Source organism: Panulirus ornatus, chromosome 8, assembly GCF_036320965.1.
Source record: "Panulirus ornatus isolate Po-2019 chromosome 8, ASM3632096v1, whole genome shotgun sequence".
Classification (NCBI taxonomy): domain Eukaryota; kingdom Metazoa; phylum Arthropoda; class Malacostraca; order Decapoda; family Palinuridae; genus Panulirus; species Panulirus ornatus.
In genome coordinates, this window is record NC_092231.1 from 7027353 (window position 1) to 7045304 (window position 17952).

General features: G+C 38.3%; 1 protein-coding gene across 3 annotated transcripts; it reads left to right on the forward strand.

The window, feature by feature from the left end:
- On the forward strand, positions 1-16123 carry LOC139749796 (estradiol 17-beta-dehydrogenase 8-like). 3 transcript variants are annotated; one of them, XM_071664053.1, is made up of 6 exons: positions 1-153; positions 7287-7403; positions 9726-9919; positions 12418-12599; positions 14061-14188; positions 14459-16123. In XM_071664053.1, exons 1-6 carry the CDS (start codon positions 114-116, stop codon positions 14548-14550), a joined length of 753 nt encoding a protein of 250 aa, XP_071520154.1. In that variant the 5' UTR covers positions 1-113; the 3' UTR covers positions 14551-16123. The 3 variants fall into 3 exon arrangements, with proteins under 3 accessions (XP_071520154.1, XP_071520155.1, XP_071520156.1); XM_071664055.1 differs by lacking the exon at positions 1-153 and adding an exon at positions 258-312; XM_071664054.1 differs by lacking the exon at positions 7287-7403 and having other exon boundaries at positions 6-153.
- Positions 16124-17952: the final 1829 nt, after the last annotated feature.

The following is a 17952-nucleotide window of genomic DNA, read 5'->3' on the forward strand; positions in this document are numbered from 1 at the left end:
TACATGACAGAATAGGATGACGGGAAAAAAGAGATAAAATGCGCGCAAAGTCACTGCATCACGGCAGAGGTTAATTAACTCCCATTTTCCTTCGATTATCTGAAGACCACACAATGTCTCTGTCTTTCGCTGGAAGAATTGCATTAGTTACAGGTACTGCCTCAAGAAGGGTATGAATAATGGAAGTTCTTTTGGTTTTATTAATACTATACGATGTTATTAAGAGTTTGTCGAATGATTATTTTATTTCTCTGCCATTTCTTGGACGGTTGGAGTATCAGTTTGAGGGCACTGGAGACGACTGATTTGCATGTATAATGTTATTGGTTGACTACATATGGCAAAAAATGGTTCAGACATAGACAGAAAACATCCATAGATGTTTCTTGACTTTAGTATAATCCTTTAGTTATATTCTCTTTTGAAAAATATTAAAAGTTAAGGAGTGAGGGAAAGGGCGTTTAGAATTACCTTTTAGGACATCGACTTGTTTGGAAGTTGATATTGTGATTGTTCGATGGTTTTTGATGTGTTTTTGTATAATTCTAAACTTGAGTTGTACCTTCAATCACTTTTGAGATATACCCTCCCCATATTCCACCGATCATGGGGGGACCCCAGCATGGACCGGGGTGTTGGGTGGGGGAAATCGCAAAAATGAGTAATTTACTATAGAATTGACAGTCACAGTTGTTCAAAAACCATCTGAAAAAACAATTTAAACCAAACGTAACCTTAATGTTCGAAACAGTAATGTTACCAAGAGTGACTACCATAATTATACATATTAAAACCTCCCTCATGGGGCCGGGATGTACATCAAGTGTCGTATATAAATGAACGTACGACATTGTCACATGTGGTCCATGTCCTATTGTCACGTGTGGTCCATGTCCTAGGAAGTACACAGATTTAGAGAACACTCAACACATTTGGCCAGCCTAACATCCACCAACTGACACATTACACTGTGTGTTATTTCAAGTGATATTGATAATATCAGAACTTGTTTGTCGTGGGAAGTTAGGCGAGGTGTTCACAAGTTTTCCTTATTTTTAAAGGATTTTTTTTTCACATTACCCTACATTTTTTTCCGATTAATTATAGCCGTCCCCACTATTGATACCTATTTTTTTTTTTTTTTATACTTTGTCGCTGTCTCCCGCGTTTGCGAGGTAGCGCAAGGAAACAGACGAAAGAAATGGCCCAACCCCCCCCCATACACATGTATATACATACGTCCACACACTCAAATATACATACCTACACAGCTTTCCATGGTTTACCCCAGACGCTTCACATGCCTTGATTCAATCCACTGACAGCACATCAACCCCGGTATACCACATCGCTCCAATTCACTCTATTCCTTGCCCTCCTTTCACCCTCCTGCATGTTCAGGCCCCGATCACACAAAATCTTTTTCACTCCATCTTTCCACCTCCAATTTGGTCTCCCTCTTCTCCTTGCTCCCTCCACCTCCGACACATATATCCTCTTGGTCAATCTTTCCTCACTCATCCTCTCCATGTGCCCAAACCACTTCAAAACACCCTCTTCTGCTCTCTCAACCACGCTCTTCTTCATTTCCACACATCTCTCTTACCCTTACGTTACTCACTCGATCAAACCACCTCACACCACACATTGTCCTCAAACATCTCATTTCCAGCACATCCATCCTCCTGCGCACAACTCTATCCATAGCCCACGCCTCGCAACCATACAACATTGTTGGGACCACTATTCCTTCAAACATACCCATTTTTGCTTTCCGAGATAATGTTCTCGACTTCCACATATTCTTCAAGGCCCCCAGAATTTTCGCCCCCTCCCCCACCCTATGATCCACTTCCGCTTCCATGCTTCCATCCGCTGCCAGATCCACTCCCAGATATCTAAAACACTTCACTTCCTCCAGTTTTTCTCCATTCAAACTCACCTCCCAATTGACTTGACCCTCAACCCTACTGTACCTAATAACCTTGCTCTTATTCACATTTACTCTTAACTTTCTTCTTCCACACACTTTACCAAACTCAGTCACCAGCTTCTGCAGTTTCTCACATGAATCAGCCACCAGCGCTGTATCATCAGCGAACAACAACTGACTCACTTCCCAAGCTCTCTCATCCCCAACAGACTTCATACTTGCCCCTCTTTCCAAAACTCTTGCATTTACCTCCCTAACAACCCCATCCATAAACAAATTAAACAACCATGGAGACATCACACACCCCTGCCGCAAACCTACATTCACTGAGAACCAATCACTTTCGTCTCTTCCTACACGTACACATGCCTTACATCCTCGATAAAAACTTTTCACTGCTTCTAACAACTTTCCTCCCACACCATATATTCTTAATACCTTCCACAGAGCATCTCTATCAACTCTATCATATGCCTTCTCCAGATCCATAAATGCTACATACAAATCCATTTGCTTTTCTAAGTATTTCTCACATACATTCTTCAAAGCAAACACCTGATCCACACATCCTCTACCACTTCTGAAACCACACTGCTCTTCCCCAATCTGATGCTCTGTACATGCCTTCACCCTCTCAATCAATACCCTCCCATATAATTTACCAGGAATACTCAACAAACTTATACCTCTGTAATTTGAGCACTCACTCTTATCCCCTTTGCCTTTGTACAATGGCACTATGCACGCATTCCACCAATCCTCAGGCACCTCACCATGAGTCATACATACATTAAATAACCTTACCAACCAGTCAACAATACAGTCACCCCCTTTTTTAATAAATTCCACTGCAATACCATCCAAACCTGCTGCCTTGCCGGCTTTCATCTTCCGCAAAGCTTTCACTACCTCTTCTCTGTTTACCAAATCATTTTCCCTAACCCTCTCACTTTGCACACCACCTCGACCAAAACACCCTATATCTGCCACTCTATCATCAAACACATTCAACAAACCTTCAAAATACTCACTCCATCTCCTTCTCACATCACCACTACTTGTTATCACCTCCCCATTTGCGCCCTTCACTGCAGTTCCCATTTGCTCCCTTGTCTTACGCACTTTATTTACCTCCTTCCAGAACATCTTTTTATTCTCCCTAAAATTTAATGATACTCTCTCACCCCAACTCTCATTTGCCCTTTTTTTCACCTCTTGCACCTTTCTCTTGACCTCCTGTCTCTTTCTTTTATACATCTCCCACTCAATTGCATTTTTTCCCTGCAAAAATCGTCCAAATGCCTCTCTCTTCTCTTTCACTAATACTCTTACTTCTTCATCCCACCACTCACTACCCTTTCTAATCAACCCACCTCCCACTCTTCTCATGCCACAAGCATCTTTTGCGCAATCCATCACTGATTCCCTAAATACATCCCATTCCTCCCCCACTCCCCTTGCTTCCATTGTTCTCACCTTTTTCCATTCTGTACTCAGTCTCTCCTGGTACTTCCTCACACAGGTCTCCTTCTCAAGCTCACTTACTCTCACCACCCTCTTCACCCCAACATACCTATTATTGAGCAATAAAAAGTAGTGTGTTAAACCATGTTCTGGTTGAAATCACGTCTACCTAATATTTGGAATTCATGAATATCAACTTTTTTTTCCTTATCCATGAGTTATATCAGCGGTGAACATAAATTGAAACCTTAAGGTATTGATAGGTATGGGAAGAAGTAAATTAATTTACATTTGCTGAAAATCTTTTAACTTTCACTCGGATGATATTTACTTTCCTGAATTCTGATTCCTTGTACCAAATGAAAGAAATGATCTATATCGCTATAAGTCTATGATTAAGATGCGTTAACTACTTTTTTTTGTATATTTTGTGTAGGAATGCCACAATATGATGAATAGGACAGGGAGCCCAGTATTATCAGACTCATTCAAATTGCAGTCTTCATTTTATTGATATGTATCATATTCCATCCCATTTCAAGTAGGGAGGTAATGAAATAGGTGGACCCATGTTGAAATGATTCGTGGATCAACATGCACGAGTTTCCAATACTGAGGAAGGACTATAATAGCATTGGCAATGAAGCTTGATGGATACTTCAGATGCTTTAAGCATCAACAGCAGCACTGGCAGCAGGATAATCATTTTCTCTGGCCACTTGTCATATTACAGATACAGTTCTAGTTGAAGGCAGACTCACTCAGTGTGAGATTGGTAGTTTAGTATAACCAGTATTACTAACATCATTATTTTTGGAGGTGATGATATAATTAGACAAAAAATTCTTGATATGTGTTATTATTACTTTAAATGGGGAGGGCTATGAAGATCAGGGGAAAATGAGAGAAATAATGGAAAAGTATATGGAGCATTTGTATTAATCAACAGATCATAGGAAAACATCATCTGTTTTCCCATAGCATTTGTCTTTTACATAATCTTTTTTATATATGGAAAATATGTGATTGATGTTGTGGTATGTTCACATATAATTGCTAGCAGGTTTGTACTGTTATATGTATTCAAATGTAGACATGTCATCAAGTACATGATTGCATTCAGATGCACACACTTCTTGTAGTGGGACACAGCAGACAATGATAACTTGTTATATTTTGAATATAACATTGAAAGATGAGGTACATCTTGACCCTTAGGCAGAGTCAGGTGAGGTTTTCTTGTGTATTATTGATTTCTAGGAGTATTTTTCTCACTTTTACATTGGTTAACCCCCATTTTTCTCTGATCTTCATATCCCTCCATACTGTTGACTTGTTTAAAAATATGGCTATGGTTAAAAAGAAAATGTTTGTAGTCAGAGGCCTGCATTTTTATGGTCGTTATGGAATGTACCGTCATTTCAAAAAGAAGTCTATTCCAGTAGCAGAAATAAACTTTAACTTTGCTAAGAAGGGCATTTGCTGCATGACAGTTTCACAGGTACCTAGAAATGCTCTATGCTGTGGTGGATACTCTTGAGCAAGTGGGTGTCCAAGTAGGCTGTCTTTATTGGCAATGATTTGCTGTAGGGCATTTACACAGCATACTTGCAGTTCCAGTGGGAGTAGTCAAAGTATAAAGAATGTCCTGGGGGACATTATCATGGTGTCTGGCAATGGAATCAGTCTTATGACCAGTTCTTCACCTCTTTGTCAACTAGGTGAAACAACAAAATTGTTTATGAATCATTGTCAGCAGCCATCCCTGGGCTGTGATTTTCATTGCTCTTACCCCTAAACAGGGTTCAAAATCACAGGGGTGGTGAGATGGCTTTAACCCTCCTGAATCTGCACAGGACTCATGGAAATGTGCTGTTGAAGGAGACTCAAGATGGGTCTTGTAAAGAACCCTGTATATATGTAGTGTGATGATATCTTTTTTATATCTGAGATACTTTCAAGTTGAATGATATGAAACAGATTTACACATCTGATAATATTGTACTATATAAAATCTAGTTTGGAAAGGGCAAGGTGGAACATTTCCTAGTTGCTGATTGTCTAGTATTACCTGTATAACTATATATTCCACTTACCATAATTCTGATTTGCCTGCGCCAAAGTATAATGCATTGTACTCCCATGATGTATCATGGTAAAAATAAGGAATCTGATATTTCATGATTCCCATGATCATGTCATTGCACATGTTATGTTATTTGGATTAGAAACATATTTTTCTATATGTATATGAGTGTGCTGTCTATTTTGAAGAATTTTTGCAGATAATCTTGCTTTTCTTAGCTATTATAGTGGACTGTCACCAGTTATTTTTCTCATCACAATGTGTAAATCCTCAGTGATAAGCTTCTGTTGTTGGGCTACATGTGCACTAGTGCCATGATGAGACTGTATATTGAATTCTGACCCCCACAGTTTTGAACACTGTTTGTATCCATAACATATTCATAAAGCTGTTAGGACTCTGTGGCTCTCATGTGAAACAGGTATTTCAGGAATAAGATATGATAATAATAAGGCCCATTAGGTATTCACTTAATGCTGTTTTATGGTGTAAGGATAGAAGTGTTAATTTGCCAGCATTGAAAAGAAGAGTAAGGGGAGATTTGATCACAACCCTCAAGTTGTCAATCAAGTTTGGCGTTATTGGTGGTAAACACATCTTGAGATGCAAAGATAAGCAAGTAGAGGCCGTAACATGAAACTGAGCAAGAAACTTGTTAGAAAAAATGTGAGGAAACCAAGTACTTTTACTGGATCAAAGTGCTGGATGTGTGGAATAAGCCATTGGATGAAATTATGAATGCAGACAATATAACAGATGTAGAAAGTTGTGTGATAGTGGAGAAGGGTCTAGTTGGGTTTCGTAGAGGTTAGGGATCCCTCCCTATTCTGTCCAAATATATAATACATCATGATTATCATTGTAACTATGCCACAAAGATAGACTTGCTCAAAGAAGTAAGAATTTAGAGTAGACAATTCATGTTTTTCTTCTTTCATGCTTGTTTGCTGTTTCCCACAGTAGAGATAATGTCAGTAATGGACCACTGCACTTTAGAGGAAAAACCCTCAATGGATCCTTTCTATGTTCCTTCTTATGGAAAGTAATAATACAGGAGGAGAGGGTTTCCAGTCTCATGCTCCTGCCCAGCTCAGTCTTTTACAACATAAAGGATATATATGGGTAATATTCTTTCTTTCCTATTCTCAGGGATAAGTATATGAACAAGGAGCTTCTTGGCTGAATTCTTCCAAGAATAATTGATATTTATATATGACAACCTTAAGAGGGGTAGAATGTGACTTCTAGTTGATGGTAACAGATCAAGCTTGAAAAGAAATTGATCTGCATATGCATTATAAGTCATACAAGTGTACCCTGCATGTGTGAAGAATAGTATAACATAAAATAGCCTTACAAGCATAGGGAAAGAGTTAAGCAAAAAGCTGGGAATCTTCTACATTAGACTGAATTTTAAGGCAGTGTATATGAATAGGTCCCCAATCATTCATTCATAGGACCAAGTTTGAATGGGATTGCATCATTGGATGGATGAAGGGATGGATAGCACAAGTTTTATATCCATGCATTGGGACTGATGAAAAAATAGGAAGTGATGGAGAGTATTTAATCAGGTCATGAGAATGATGTGTTTTGGAAAAAATTGAAGTAAAGGAGAGCATTATCAGGAGATACATAGAAGGATGAGAAAATTTAGGGAAGCACTGAGACCATTTTGAGAAAAGTTATCTGTTGATTGATTTACATGGTCAAAACCAGTAAAGTGTAAATGCATTGAAAGTGTGTTGCCCATTGAAGGGTGAATTGTAACTGATGCTGGTTTTCATTGAAAACAATTTTCAGGTGGAGGGAGTGGGATTGGACGAGCTGTTTGTCGGACACTTGCAAAAGATGGGGCTCGAGTTGTTGCTGCAGATATTAATCAAAAAGCTGCAGAAGAGACAGTCAGCATGCTCATAAGTAAGAGAGTATTATAAATTGTCTTAGTGAAACTTTTTGTAAAATATTGTGTGGACTTTTTTAGTGTATAGCATGTTTTGCTAGAAGTAGTTGGTAGGAACATTAGGCAGGAGCATTATGCAGAAGTAGTCAGTAGGAACATTAGACAGGAGTCCTTACAAACACTGCACCAGAGTTGCCCTCTGCCAGTGGCCTGTTAAGGGTAAGATACTAAAGGCTACGAAGCGGCACTTGGGTTTACTGTTTATGGAGACTGTTGCAGTGGCCACCTCCTAGAAGTTCCAGTTGGGAACAGGCATCAGAGATATACATAGATATAGCATGTTTTTTGTACATAATTCAACTTTATTTACATGCTAATAGCAGCTTTGTTGCCATTGTTTGCTTGTAAACATTTAGAATAATTAAAAGACAAAATGCTGTATAATTATACATCAGCAAGTCATTTCTCCTGATAGAACCATATATATCCTTTTCTGTATCTTAATTTAATCTCATTTGACTTTTCTGTTTTGATTAATCATGGTAGCATGTGCTGCCGTTTATGTATAATATAGGTAGCAGACTTTGTTGCATATTGTGTTGAAAATTGGTTCTTGTATCACAGAAATTAAGAAATTACAATAGTTTAAATGCTATTCTGCTGTTTTTCTCACCAACTACCTGGTAGGCCTTTGGTCTAGTTGCTGTCCTGTTGCATTGCACAAAACATTATTACTAGTCTCTCTTCATGTATAAGCCATTTTGTAGACTTGTTTCTCTTATACAAACTTTTCTTTGTATAACACTGAATGTTAGTCAGAAAATTTGGACATGTGATCAGAATAATTCATTATGGATCTCTCAAGGATTGATGGGTACTTTCATAACCCTTTTGCCCCCAAATCTGTTTCTTGCTGCATTGCTGAGGAGTATGAATTCTCCTGTGAAATATGAAAATGGTAGTCCTTTTGTGCTATTTTTTTTCAATGCAAACCATAAAGGTTTCATATCTAGCATCAAGTTTTATTAATAAGAACATCATATTTTGAGGAAAGAAGTAGATGAAAAATGAAAATAAAGCATTTATGGTTAATGCCTCAAGAATGGCATAAACTAACTCTGGAACAAATTTTTGTGCTCTACACTCATGATGAACTAATATAAAGGGCATGGAAGAAAATCAGATGTGTTGTATTTAAAGGAACTCAAACCAGCCCCAGTTGCCAGCTCATGAATACTCATCAAAAACATCGAATATCATCACTATGTATCTTTATTGATGCATTATGATACAAAACAAACTCTCATAACAAAAACAAACTGTACAGAATGAAAAATAATTAAAGCACCAGATTTAAATGGATGCTTTTTCTTTATCTTGCAAAAGCATTTGACAAAGTATATCAGAATTTTATTAGAGAAAGTAGCTAAACAAAGCATTAAGGGGAAGATAGGAAGATGGATTATAGAGTTTCTAATTAACGGAAAGATCACTGTAGTGGAAATGGAAAAATTTCTGAAGATTTTCTGTTTAGTTAACCACAAGGAATTGTGTTAGCCTCAGTGTACATCAGCAGAAAGGTAAAAAGTATAGTAAGGAGCATTTCTGGTAAAATCAAACCATAATAACTGGATTAAATGCTGATCAAAAGATGTAAAAAAGACTTAGATGTGATCTGCAAATAGGCAGTTGTGAACCTGACAGAATTTAATGAAATTGAATGAGGCATTATGTTAGGAAAAAAGTAAGAAAACATTGATAAAATCCTGTTAATGCCCTACACAGGAAATGATGAAAAGTGAAACAAATGTATAAGATTTAGGTATCATCATAACTAGAAACTAGATTTAGACACTGAGAAGGTAGCACAATTAAGCCAAGTGATGAGTGCTGTGATTTGGAGAACTTTCCCAGCAAAAGACAGAAAACTATTGCTGAAAATATTTGATGTATACAAAAGAAAAATTTTATACTGTCATGTCATACGGTTATGATCAAAAATGGAAATAAACAAATTTGAATTTAGAAGCTTTTGACGAGCAAAATCAAGGGGTGTAACAGTATGACCTTGTATGAATGGATAAAGAACTGGAATTATGTAGCCCAGGAAGAAGAAAAAAATACAATAATATGTGCTTAGGAGCAAATTAAAGGTACAAATTACAGGTATTGACCTCGAAAACCTTTCTACAAAGTAAATATAGTGGTTGAATCTTATAGAATATAGGTTGTGTCTCTTGATATCACATTTGCTACTATTTCTGATTATTTCTGATGTTTCTCTAATTTTTCCTTCAAAGTTCCTCTGAAAAGCACTAATTAGATTTTCAATATTTCAGATCCTGGTGATCACTTGGCCTTGAGTGTTAATGTTGCTGACAAAGCATCAGTAGCATCATTAGTTAGGTCAGTCATTGAGCAGCTAAAGGCTCCTCCTAACCTTCTTGCCAATGTTGCTGGCATTACTCAAGATAACTTTCTTCTACAAATGGATGAGCAATCATTCATGAATGTTATAGATGTGAATTTGAAGGTATGAAATTGCTTGTTATTCTTTATTACAGTTTTAGTGTATGATTTATTAGCTTGAACATAAATTTTTCATGAATCCCATATTTGTATAGTAAGTATGTTAATGAATAATGACAGCTGAAAGTGGCCTTTGTCATAGAAGATAACTCAGAAGGGTGGAAGCAGGGGGCTGGATCCCTAACCCCCCTTTTTATATATATATATGCAGTCTGTTGTGGATGAGAGAGCTTGGGAAGTGAGTCAGTTGTTGTTCGCTGATGATACAGCACTGGTGGCTGATTCGTGTGGGAAACTGCAAAAGCTGGTGACTGAGTTTGGTAAAGTGTGTGAAAGAAGAAAGCCGAGAGTAAATGTGAATAAGAGCAAGGTTATTAGGTACAGTAGGGTTGAGGGACAAGTCAAGTGGGAGGTAAGTTTGAATGGAGAAAAACTGGAGGAAGTGAAGTCTTTTAGATATCTGGGAGTGGATTTTGCAGTGGATGGAACCATGGAAGTGGAAGTGAATCATACGGTGGGGGAGGGGGCAAAAGTTCTGGGAGCGTTGAAAAATGTGTGGAAGTCGAGAACATTATCTCGGAAAGCAAAAATGAGTATTTTTGAAGGAATAGTGGTTCCAACAATGTTATATGGTTGTGAGGCGTGGGCTGTGGATAGAGTTGTGCAGAGGAGAGTGGATGTACTGGAAATGAGATGTTTGAGGACAATATGTGGTGTGAGGTGGTTTGATCGAGTAAGTAATAATAGGGTAAGAGAGATGTGTGGTAATAAAAAGAGTGTGGTTGAGAGAGCAGAAGAGGGTGTTTTGAAATGGTTTGGTCACATGGAGAGAATGAGTGAGGAAAGATTGACCAAGAGGATATACGTGTCAGAGGTGGAGGGAACGAGGAGAAGTGGGAGACCAAATTGGAGGTGGAAAGATGGAGTGGAAAAGATTTTGAGTGATTGGGGCCTGAACATGCAGGAGGGTGAAAGGCATGCAAGGAATAGAGTGAATTGGAGTGATGTGGTATACAGGGGTTGACGTGCTGTCAATGGATTGAACCAGTTCTGTGGGGCCTGGATGTGGAAAGGGAGCTGTGGTTTTGGTGCATTATGACATGACAGCTAGAGACTGAATGTGAACGAATGTGACCTTTGTTGTCTTTTCCTAGCGCTACCTCGCGCACATTTGGGGGGAGGGGGTTGTTATTTCATGTGTGGCAGGGTGGCGATGGGAATGAATAAAGGCAGACAGTATGAATTATGTACATGTGTATATATGTATATGTCTGTGTGTGTATATATATGTATAAGTTGAGATGTATAGGGATGTATATTTGCGTGTGTGGACGTGTATGTATATACATGTATATGTGGGTGGGTTGGGCCATTTCTTTCGTCTGTTTCCTTGCGCTACCTCGCAAACGCGGGAGACAGCGACAAAGCAAAATAAATAAATAAATATATATATATCACTTTTTATTGGATGGAACAGGAGTCAAGCAAAGCATGCTCAAACTCCTTAAAGACTCAGGCTGCATTGTCTGAATGTGTGTAGTTGTAACTAATATGAAAAGAAAGGAGAGGTAGGTAGTATGTTTGAGGAAATGAACCTAGATATTTTGAGTCTAGAGCAAAACAAACTACACAGAGGCATAAATTTGTTTAGTGTGCCTGATAAGCTGTATGGGAGAGTGGTACAGTAACATTTGAATTTCATTATATCTCTTAGTAAAGGCAACATCATCACACTGGCCCTTTCCTCAACAAAAACAGAACTCGGAACTGAGGTTCTTGACACTTAAGTGGTAGGTGTAAGGGCTATTGTGATAGGGTAGGGGATCCCTTCGGGTACATTGAGAGCTTAGTTATAGAGGGGTGACCTGATCACGACCTTCAAGTTTTTAAAACAATTCCATGATGTGAACAGTGAACAGTTCTTTAAGACATGTAGAATAGAGCAACCAGAGGACATAACTAATATTAAGTAAGACACTTGTCAAAAAGGATGTAAAGAATTTTTTTTACTGTATAAGTGATGGATGAATAGAACACAGTGACTGAGAACAAGGTTAATGCACAAAACATACATAAATTCAAGAGGTTGTATGACAGGAGAATGCTCAAAATAGGTAATTATAGGCAGCTCATTGGTATCTAATATACATACACTTGACTTCTCTCTTGTTGATAGGAATTATTTGTTGGTGCTTATAAAGCATTTCCATTTTAGAGAAGTCATATTAGAGTGCAGTTAATTTCACAAGGAGTTTTAAGTACAAGCTATGGTTTATGTCTATCATACATAACAACTGAAGTGCTGAGGTATGCAAATGAGGCTGCTTGTCTTTTGTTCCTGACATTGCCTTGCCCAGGCAGGAGAGGTAGTTGGGTATATGAAAGAAAATATTTTGATGACTTTTCATAATTTATATCTTTTGATTTGGAATTTGTGGATCTATCCATAATGTGTAAATTGATTTTGTGTTCTTATTAGATATGCAATACATTGTTTTCCAGGGTACTTTTTTAGTAACTCAGGCAGTCACATCAGCTCTCCAAGAACATGAAATAACTTCAGGTTCCATTGTAAATATTGCAAGTATTGTTAGCAAGACAGGGAATATGGGCCAGTGTAATTATGCTTCAAGTAAGGCAGGAGTGCAGGCATTCACAAAAACAGCAGCATTAGAATTAGCAAGGTATGGTCTCATTCTGATATTGTTTAATATGAATTATAGCAGTAATTTAGCTTTCTAATGCTTAATTGTGCATCCTGTTCTGATCTCATAAAACTTTGAACAGTTGAATAAGCTTATCTGTATGACTTGTGTTGTACTTACAGCTCCCAACCAATCTTTTTTATTCCAGTTGCTTCTTCTGGTGTAGTGATGTAGTGTTATAAACAGATTAATAATAGTCACTTTTGCGCACATCCACTACATAGCTGTCATTTAACCAGAGCCTTGTGCTGGAAAAAGGTGTTTGCAAGGAGTAAACCCCTCTAAACACAGACATCCACAAGATAACTTCCATTCTCATTTTCTTCAGGCACTCCCCATTTACTATTTTGTGAATTTCATCACATCCCACCGTCACATTCATAACACCATTACAACCACCTTTCTCTCCTTCTTAAAACCATTTATACAATCAGTCAAATTTCTCCAGAAATGCTTCATATCCTATCCTCACAGTCTTCACATTTACAGGTGCATATACACATACCCATGCATACTTCACAGTTTCAATCTTTCCTTCCACCCACACCATTCTGGATCCATTCCATCCATGCACTGTAACACCCTCCCATACTCTTGGTGATAACACAATTGCACATCCCTCTCTTTCTCTTCTCTGATAATTTTCATTCATTCCTGTATTCCTGTCCATATCACAACTGCTTCTATGCCCTCCCATAACCTCAGGGCATTCATTATTTCCATTTTCACTACATACACCCTGTCCAAGGGTACGGGTTTCCCAATTCCCCAGCACATCCAAACAATAACTTTTAAACTCCTCAAACTCCCTCCTTTTACTCTCACTGTTGTAATTTTAGCAAATTCAAAAACTGTTGTCTCAAAGGTTTTGGGAGTTTCCTTTGGCTTTATTGACTCTGTGGATGGAGTGGTAGAAATAATCAAAAACTACTTGCCTTTCAAAAATCAGTTTTAATATCTTGTTTGGTACTTTCCTTCACTTTTGCTTCTCTGTTTTTAAGTCTCCCTATCTCTGCTTTTTATTTGCAAATACTGCACTTCTAGAAGCAGTTCTGAACTTTTGAACATTATTTTTCTGGAGTACAGAGATGCATTTGCTTCATTTTTTTAATATCCAAATGATTTTGCCGATCTTTGAGACTAAGGTTAATGGTTGGATTTATTGAGTGAGGAAGACATTTTCTATAAGTCAAGGAAGTATGCAGATTTTTGAGACTCAAAGACTTGATGGTTGGCACTCAATGCTTGAAGAAGATTGCATGCTTGTCCCTTCCTAAGATGTGGATAAAAATGAATTGGTATTGATAGTTATGTAAATCTGATGCAGTGGTTTTATCATTGTGGTATTTGTTCATGCACTTATATTCTTATGATTTATCATTGATGTGCTAAGTTTGCATTTCCCTCCAACTATAATTTATACTGGTCATTGCCCTTCAGGGTGGGTGTAAGAGTAAACTGTGTGCTTCCTGGGTTCGTTGACACTGCAATGGTTACTACTGTACCAGAAAAGGTGCTCACAATGTTGCTGAAGAATGTTCCCCTCAGAAGATTAGGACAGCCTGAAGGTGAGATTATAAGCAAGTTCATGTTTTCCTTACCTACCTAATTACTAACGACTCAAAGAGCTTATAATTAAACTTGCTTTTTGTGGAGCACTCATGAAAAATTAGATACTCTGATATATCAAAAAAAATTTCTTTTCATACTTTGTAAATAGGACTCATGGTTTCTGATTTGTGCATCATATATATTCTATCCATGACCTACCCAAAGCATTGTTTTGTACACTTAGAGGTTTCTGTGTAATTTCTTTAGTTTTACATTTCTTTTCACAGAAATTGCTGAAGTGGTGGCATTCTTATTGTCTGACAAGAGTAGCTACATGACTGGTGCCAGTGTTGAAGTGACAGGAGGACTTGCCATGTAATGCAAATGGAGATAACACTGTTGGTTTTAAGATGTTTTTGAGAATATTTTTTTGAGGTAGGTTTTGTATAGAGATGTTTTAATGAATACAGATGTATGTAAATCATTTTTGTATGCTATGGAATAGGGAAAAAGAGTGCTATTCACTTATCGCTTCCATGTGGTCGCAAGTGCCTAAAAGGGGAGTTAGATGGCTGGAATCCTCCTCCCCTGTGTTGTTACTTTTCAAAAGTAGGATTGGAGGAAGGAACTAAGAGAGGATTATTTTCTTAGAGGCTGAGTCGTCTGTTCCTAGTGCTTCTTTGCTGAGTTAGGAAGGAGCAAAATATCCAGCATTTTATTATCTCTGAAAAACTTTTATATACAGATAGATTTTATTATGATGAATGTGGTCCAGACCAAGCACTGTTTGTCAAATGAGATTTCTTTTTTAAGAAAAGGAGAATGAGAGTATCTTAATAGTTAGTGAAAATTTATGCTTCTGGATTAATCAGTTTACAAACAATAATATTGCATACTGTAGTACAGAATATAGATATACAAATTAAACATCTAAGTGCATGCATTTAGAAATACTGATGTTAAAGTTATACTTAAAATGGAATCTCTTTCCTGTTATCCCATCTCTCCTTTCCATTTTTCTTCCCCACTTGCCCTTTCTCCTTTCTTGTTCCTCTTTTGCTCTTGCTCCTTTTTCTCTCCTTTCTTTATTTTCCCTTAATATCATTGTCATTAACTGTTCTATCTATTTATCTATGTATCTGATGCCTGTTCTAATTGGAAATCCCTTAGTGGAGTGGCCACGGCAACAGTCTCCAGAACAAAATTCTTTACCAGTCTTGTGGTACAGTGTTCAGATTCTCTCTGGAACCCCAAAGAGAGACAGTCCACCTAGCCTTCTCTTTCTGAAGCAGGGCTCACTGTATATGCACATTAGGTCAAGTTTGAACCCATCTGGCTACCTTGGCTACATGGAGGTTAATAAACAGCCACTAGTTACTGGGGGCTATCTTGGGTAAGTTTGGCAATGTGGAGGGAGAGATAATAGACAGAGCAGTACTAAGTAGAAGAGTATGAAAAAACTGCCATTTCAGTGAAAGAGACGCAGCATGATGGAGTGAAGATTTGAAAAGTTGTAGGAGAAAAAGAAAGTTAGGAAGGAGAAACTGAATCTATCAGAAAAATCAATAAATGAAAGGTAAAGATTGTAAAATACATGGTCATGAACGGAAAAGGTAAAGGGTTAGTGTATATATTAGTAATAGGAAAGCTAACTACTGTCTCCAGAGAAAATTAATGAGAATTTAAAGGAGAATGAGAAATTTTTCTAGCAGAAAGTAAATAAAAAAGGAAGAGAGGTATGCTTAAGGAGCAAGAGTACATTTAACAAGTGTGGGAGAATCTTAATATCAAAGGGGGGCATTTGTTATAAGAGTTTTTAAAAGAATTGATTGGAAATGAGGAAAGAAGAAAATATGTTTTTAGTTCAGCAATGTGTATGATGGTTCTGTAAAACTGAAAGTAAGGAGAGAGAGGAAATACAAAGATTAATAAAGTTCTTAAAGAATGAAAAAGCTGTCTATCTATATCTTTGTTCCTAACTTGAACTCCCTCAAGGGAGTAGCCATGGCAATGGAGTCTATAACTAGTGAACTCCAGGGCCACTTCTTAGCCTTAAGTGCCTCACTTTTAACTGGCTGCTGGCAGAGGGCAACTCTAGCACTGTCTGCAGATGCTCTTACCTAATGTTCCTACTGACGACTTTTACCAAAACTCCTCAAAAAGCTGGGAACACTTCGGCAGTACACAGTAAGCTATCCCCCAAACACACCCACTCAGTAAAACATTGTCACTAACGACCTTAGCACAGCATGTACCTTAATTATCAAAAACTCCATATAATTTTACCACAGCAACCCATTCAGACAATCCTGACGACCAGGTGAAACTTTCTACTACAGACAAACAATTATACTTGCATATACTGAGACAATCCGGATGCTCCAACTAAAAAGACATAAGAGGGAAACCTGGAAAAGACACAACACAATGAATATGTCAGGTCAGCAAAGACTGAACCAAACCTTCACAACTGAGTTACCGAATAACATGTTCAATACACAAATAAACTGTCAGTGATCATTACTTTTGTCATTTAATGAATGCCCTAAGGTTTAGCTAAACCTCCAACTCCCAGAAGGGATTTGAATATACATGTCAGTCCAGGAAACATCTCCACAGCTGAGTGACATCATCAGGTTCAGAAGTTGGCAAGGACTGTGACTACCAACAATTCCAATTAGTCAAAAAAAAACAAGGTAAGACCTGACAGCCTGCACGCATGTGGACCCATTGATGTCAAACAAACTGTACACTTCCATCTTTAGTATGGAACTATAACGACGTCCCAGTATATAACATTTACACATTTACTAAATCTCAAAAAGGAGATTCAGCATTTCCACCTCCATCATCAGACTTGGGACTCTTGTCTTGTTACTGGGTGCGTCACAGTGTGGTGTCACACTTTAGAGTGGGTAAGATGAATATTTTGAAGTGGTTTGGTGTGGGGATGAAGCGCATGCTAATAGGCTTGCAGAAAGGTTAAACTTAAGTATGGTAATGCTTGTGTTCAAGGAGCGAACGGTTGCATTGGACATGAATGCTTTGGCTACCGAGTTTGTCAAAGTCGTGTCTGCAAATGATAAGCAGAGAGCTGCCTCACCGTTATTTTGGAGGTTCATTACAGTATGCGGTATAGACGTGAATGTAGCAATTAATTTCATAAAATAAAGATTAATATTTTTATGCACTTCTGTGTGCTTGTAAACATTCGCCAAGACTTAGATTGGCACATGCTATTTTCAACGAGAGCCTGTTCCCAGGTGTTCTACTACAGGAACAAGTCGGTTGGATGTGCCCGAGGCGCCTTTACTGGCACAGGTCGGGTGTATGTGTTCAGGGTGACATTACTGGCACAAGTTGGGTGTGTATTCTCTGACTGCACACACTTTGAAGTAGCACCCTGGGATCTCGGAAATGCCTCTCTCCTGCAGCAGTAACATTGCTTCCCCTGCAATATACCCATGAGATCTCTGCAACACCATCTTTGTACAGCGGCGCTTCGGTAAACTCTAGCAACGCCTCCTCCCTCCTGTAGGAGCACCATCCGGGGTGTGTGTGTGTGTGTGTGTATCCACTAAAGTTATGGACACCGGTACTGCCTCCACCAAGGGTGTCGTCACATGTCAAGTATGACTGCGGGTAAGGGGCGGCCTTGGAGCGACACAGGCAGGATTGCAAGTTGCAACGGTTGTTTATGTACGGTTCTTGCAGACATCACCACATTCCCTGCGCTCTGATTTATCCGCCATTCGTCCGGCCTTATCCTCACCCCAACAGA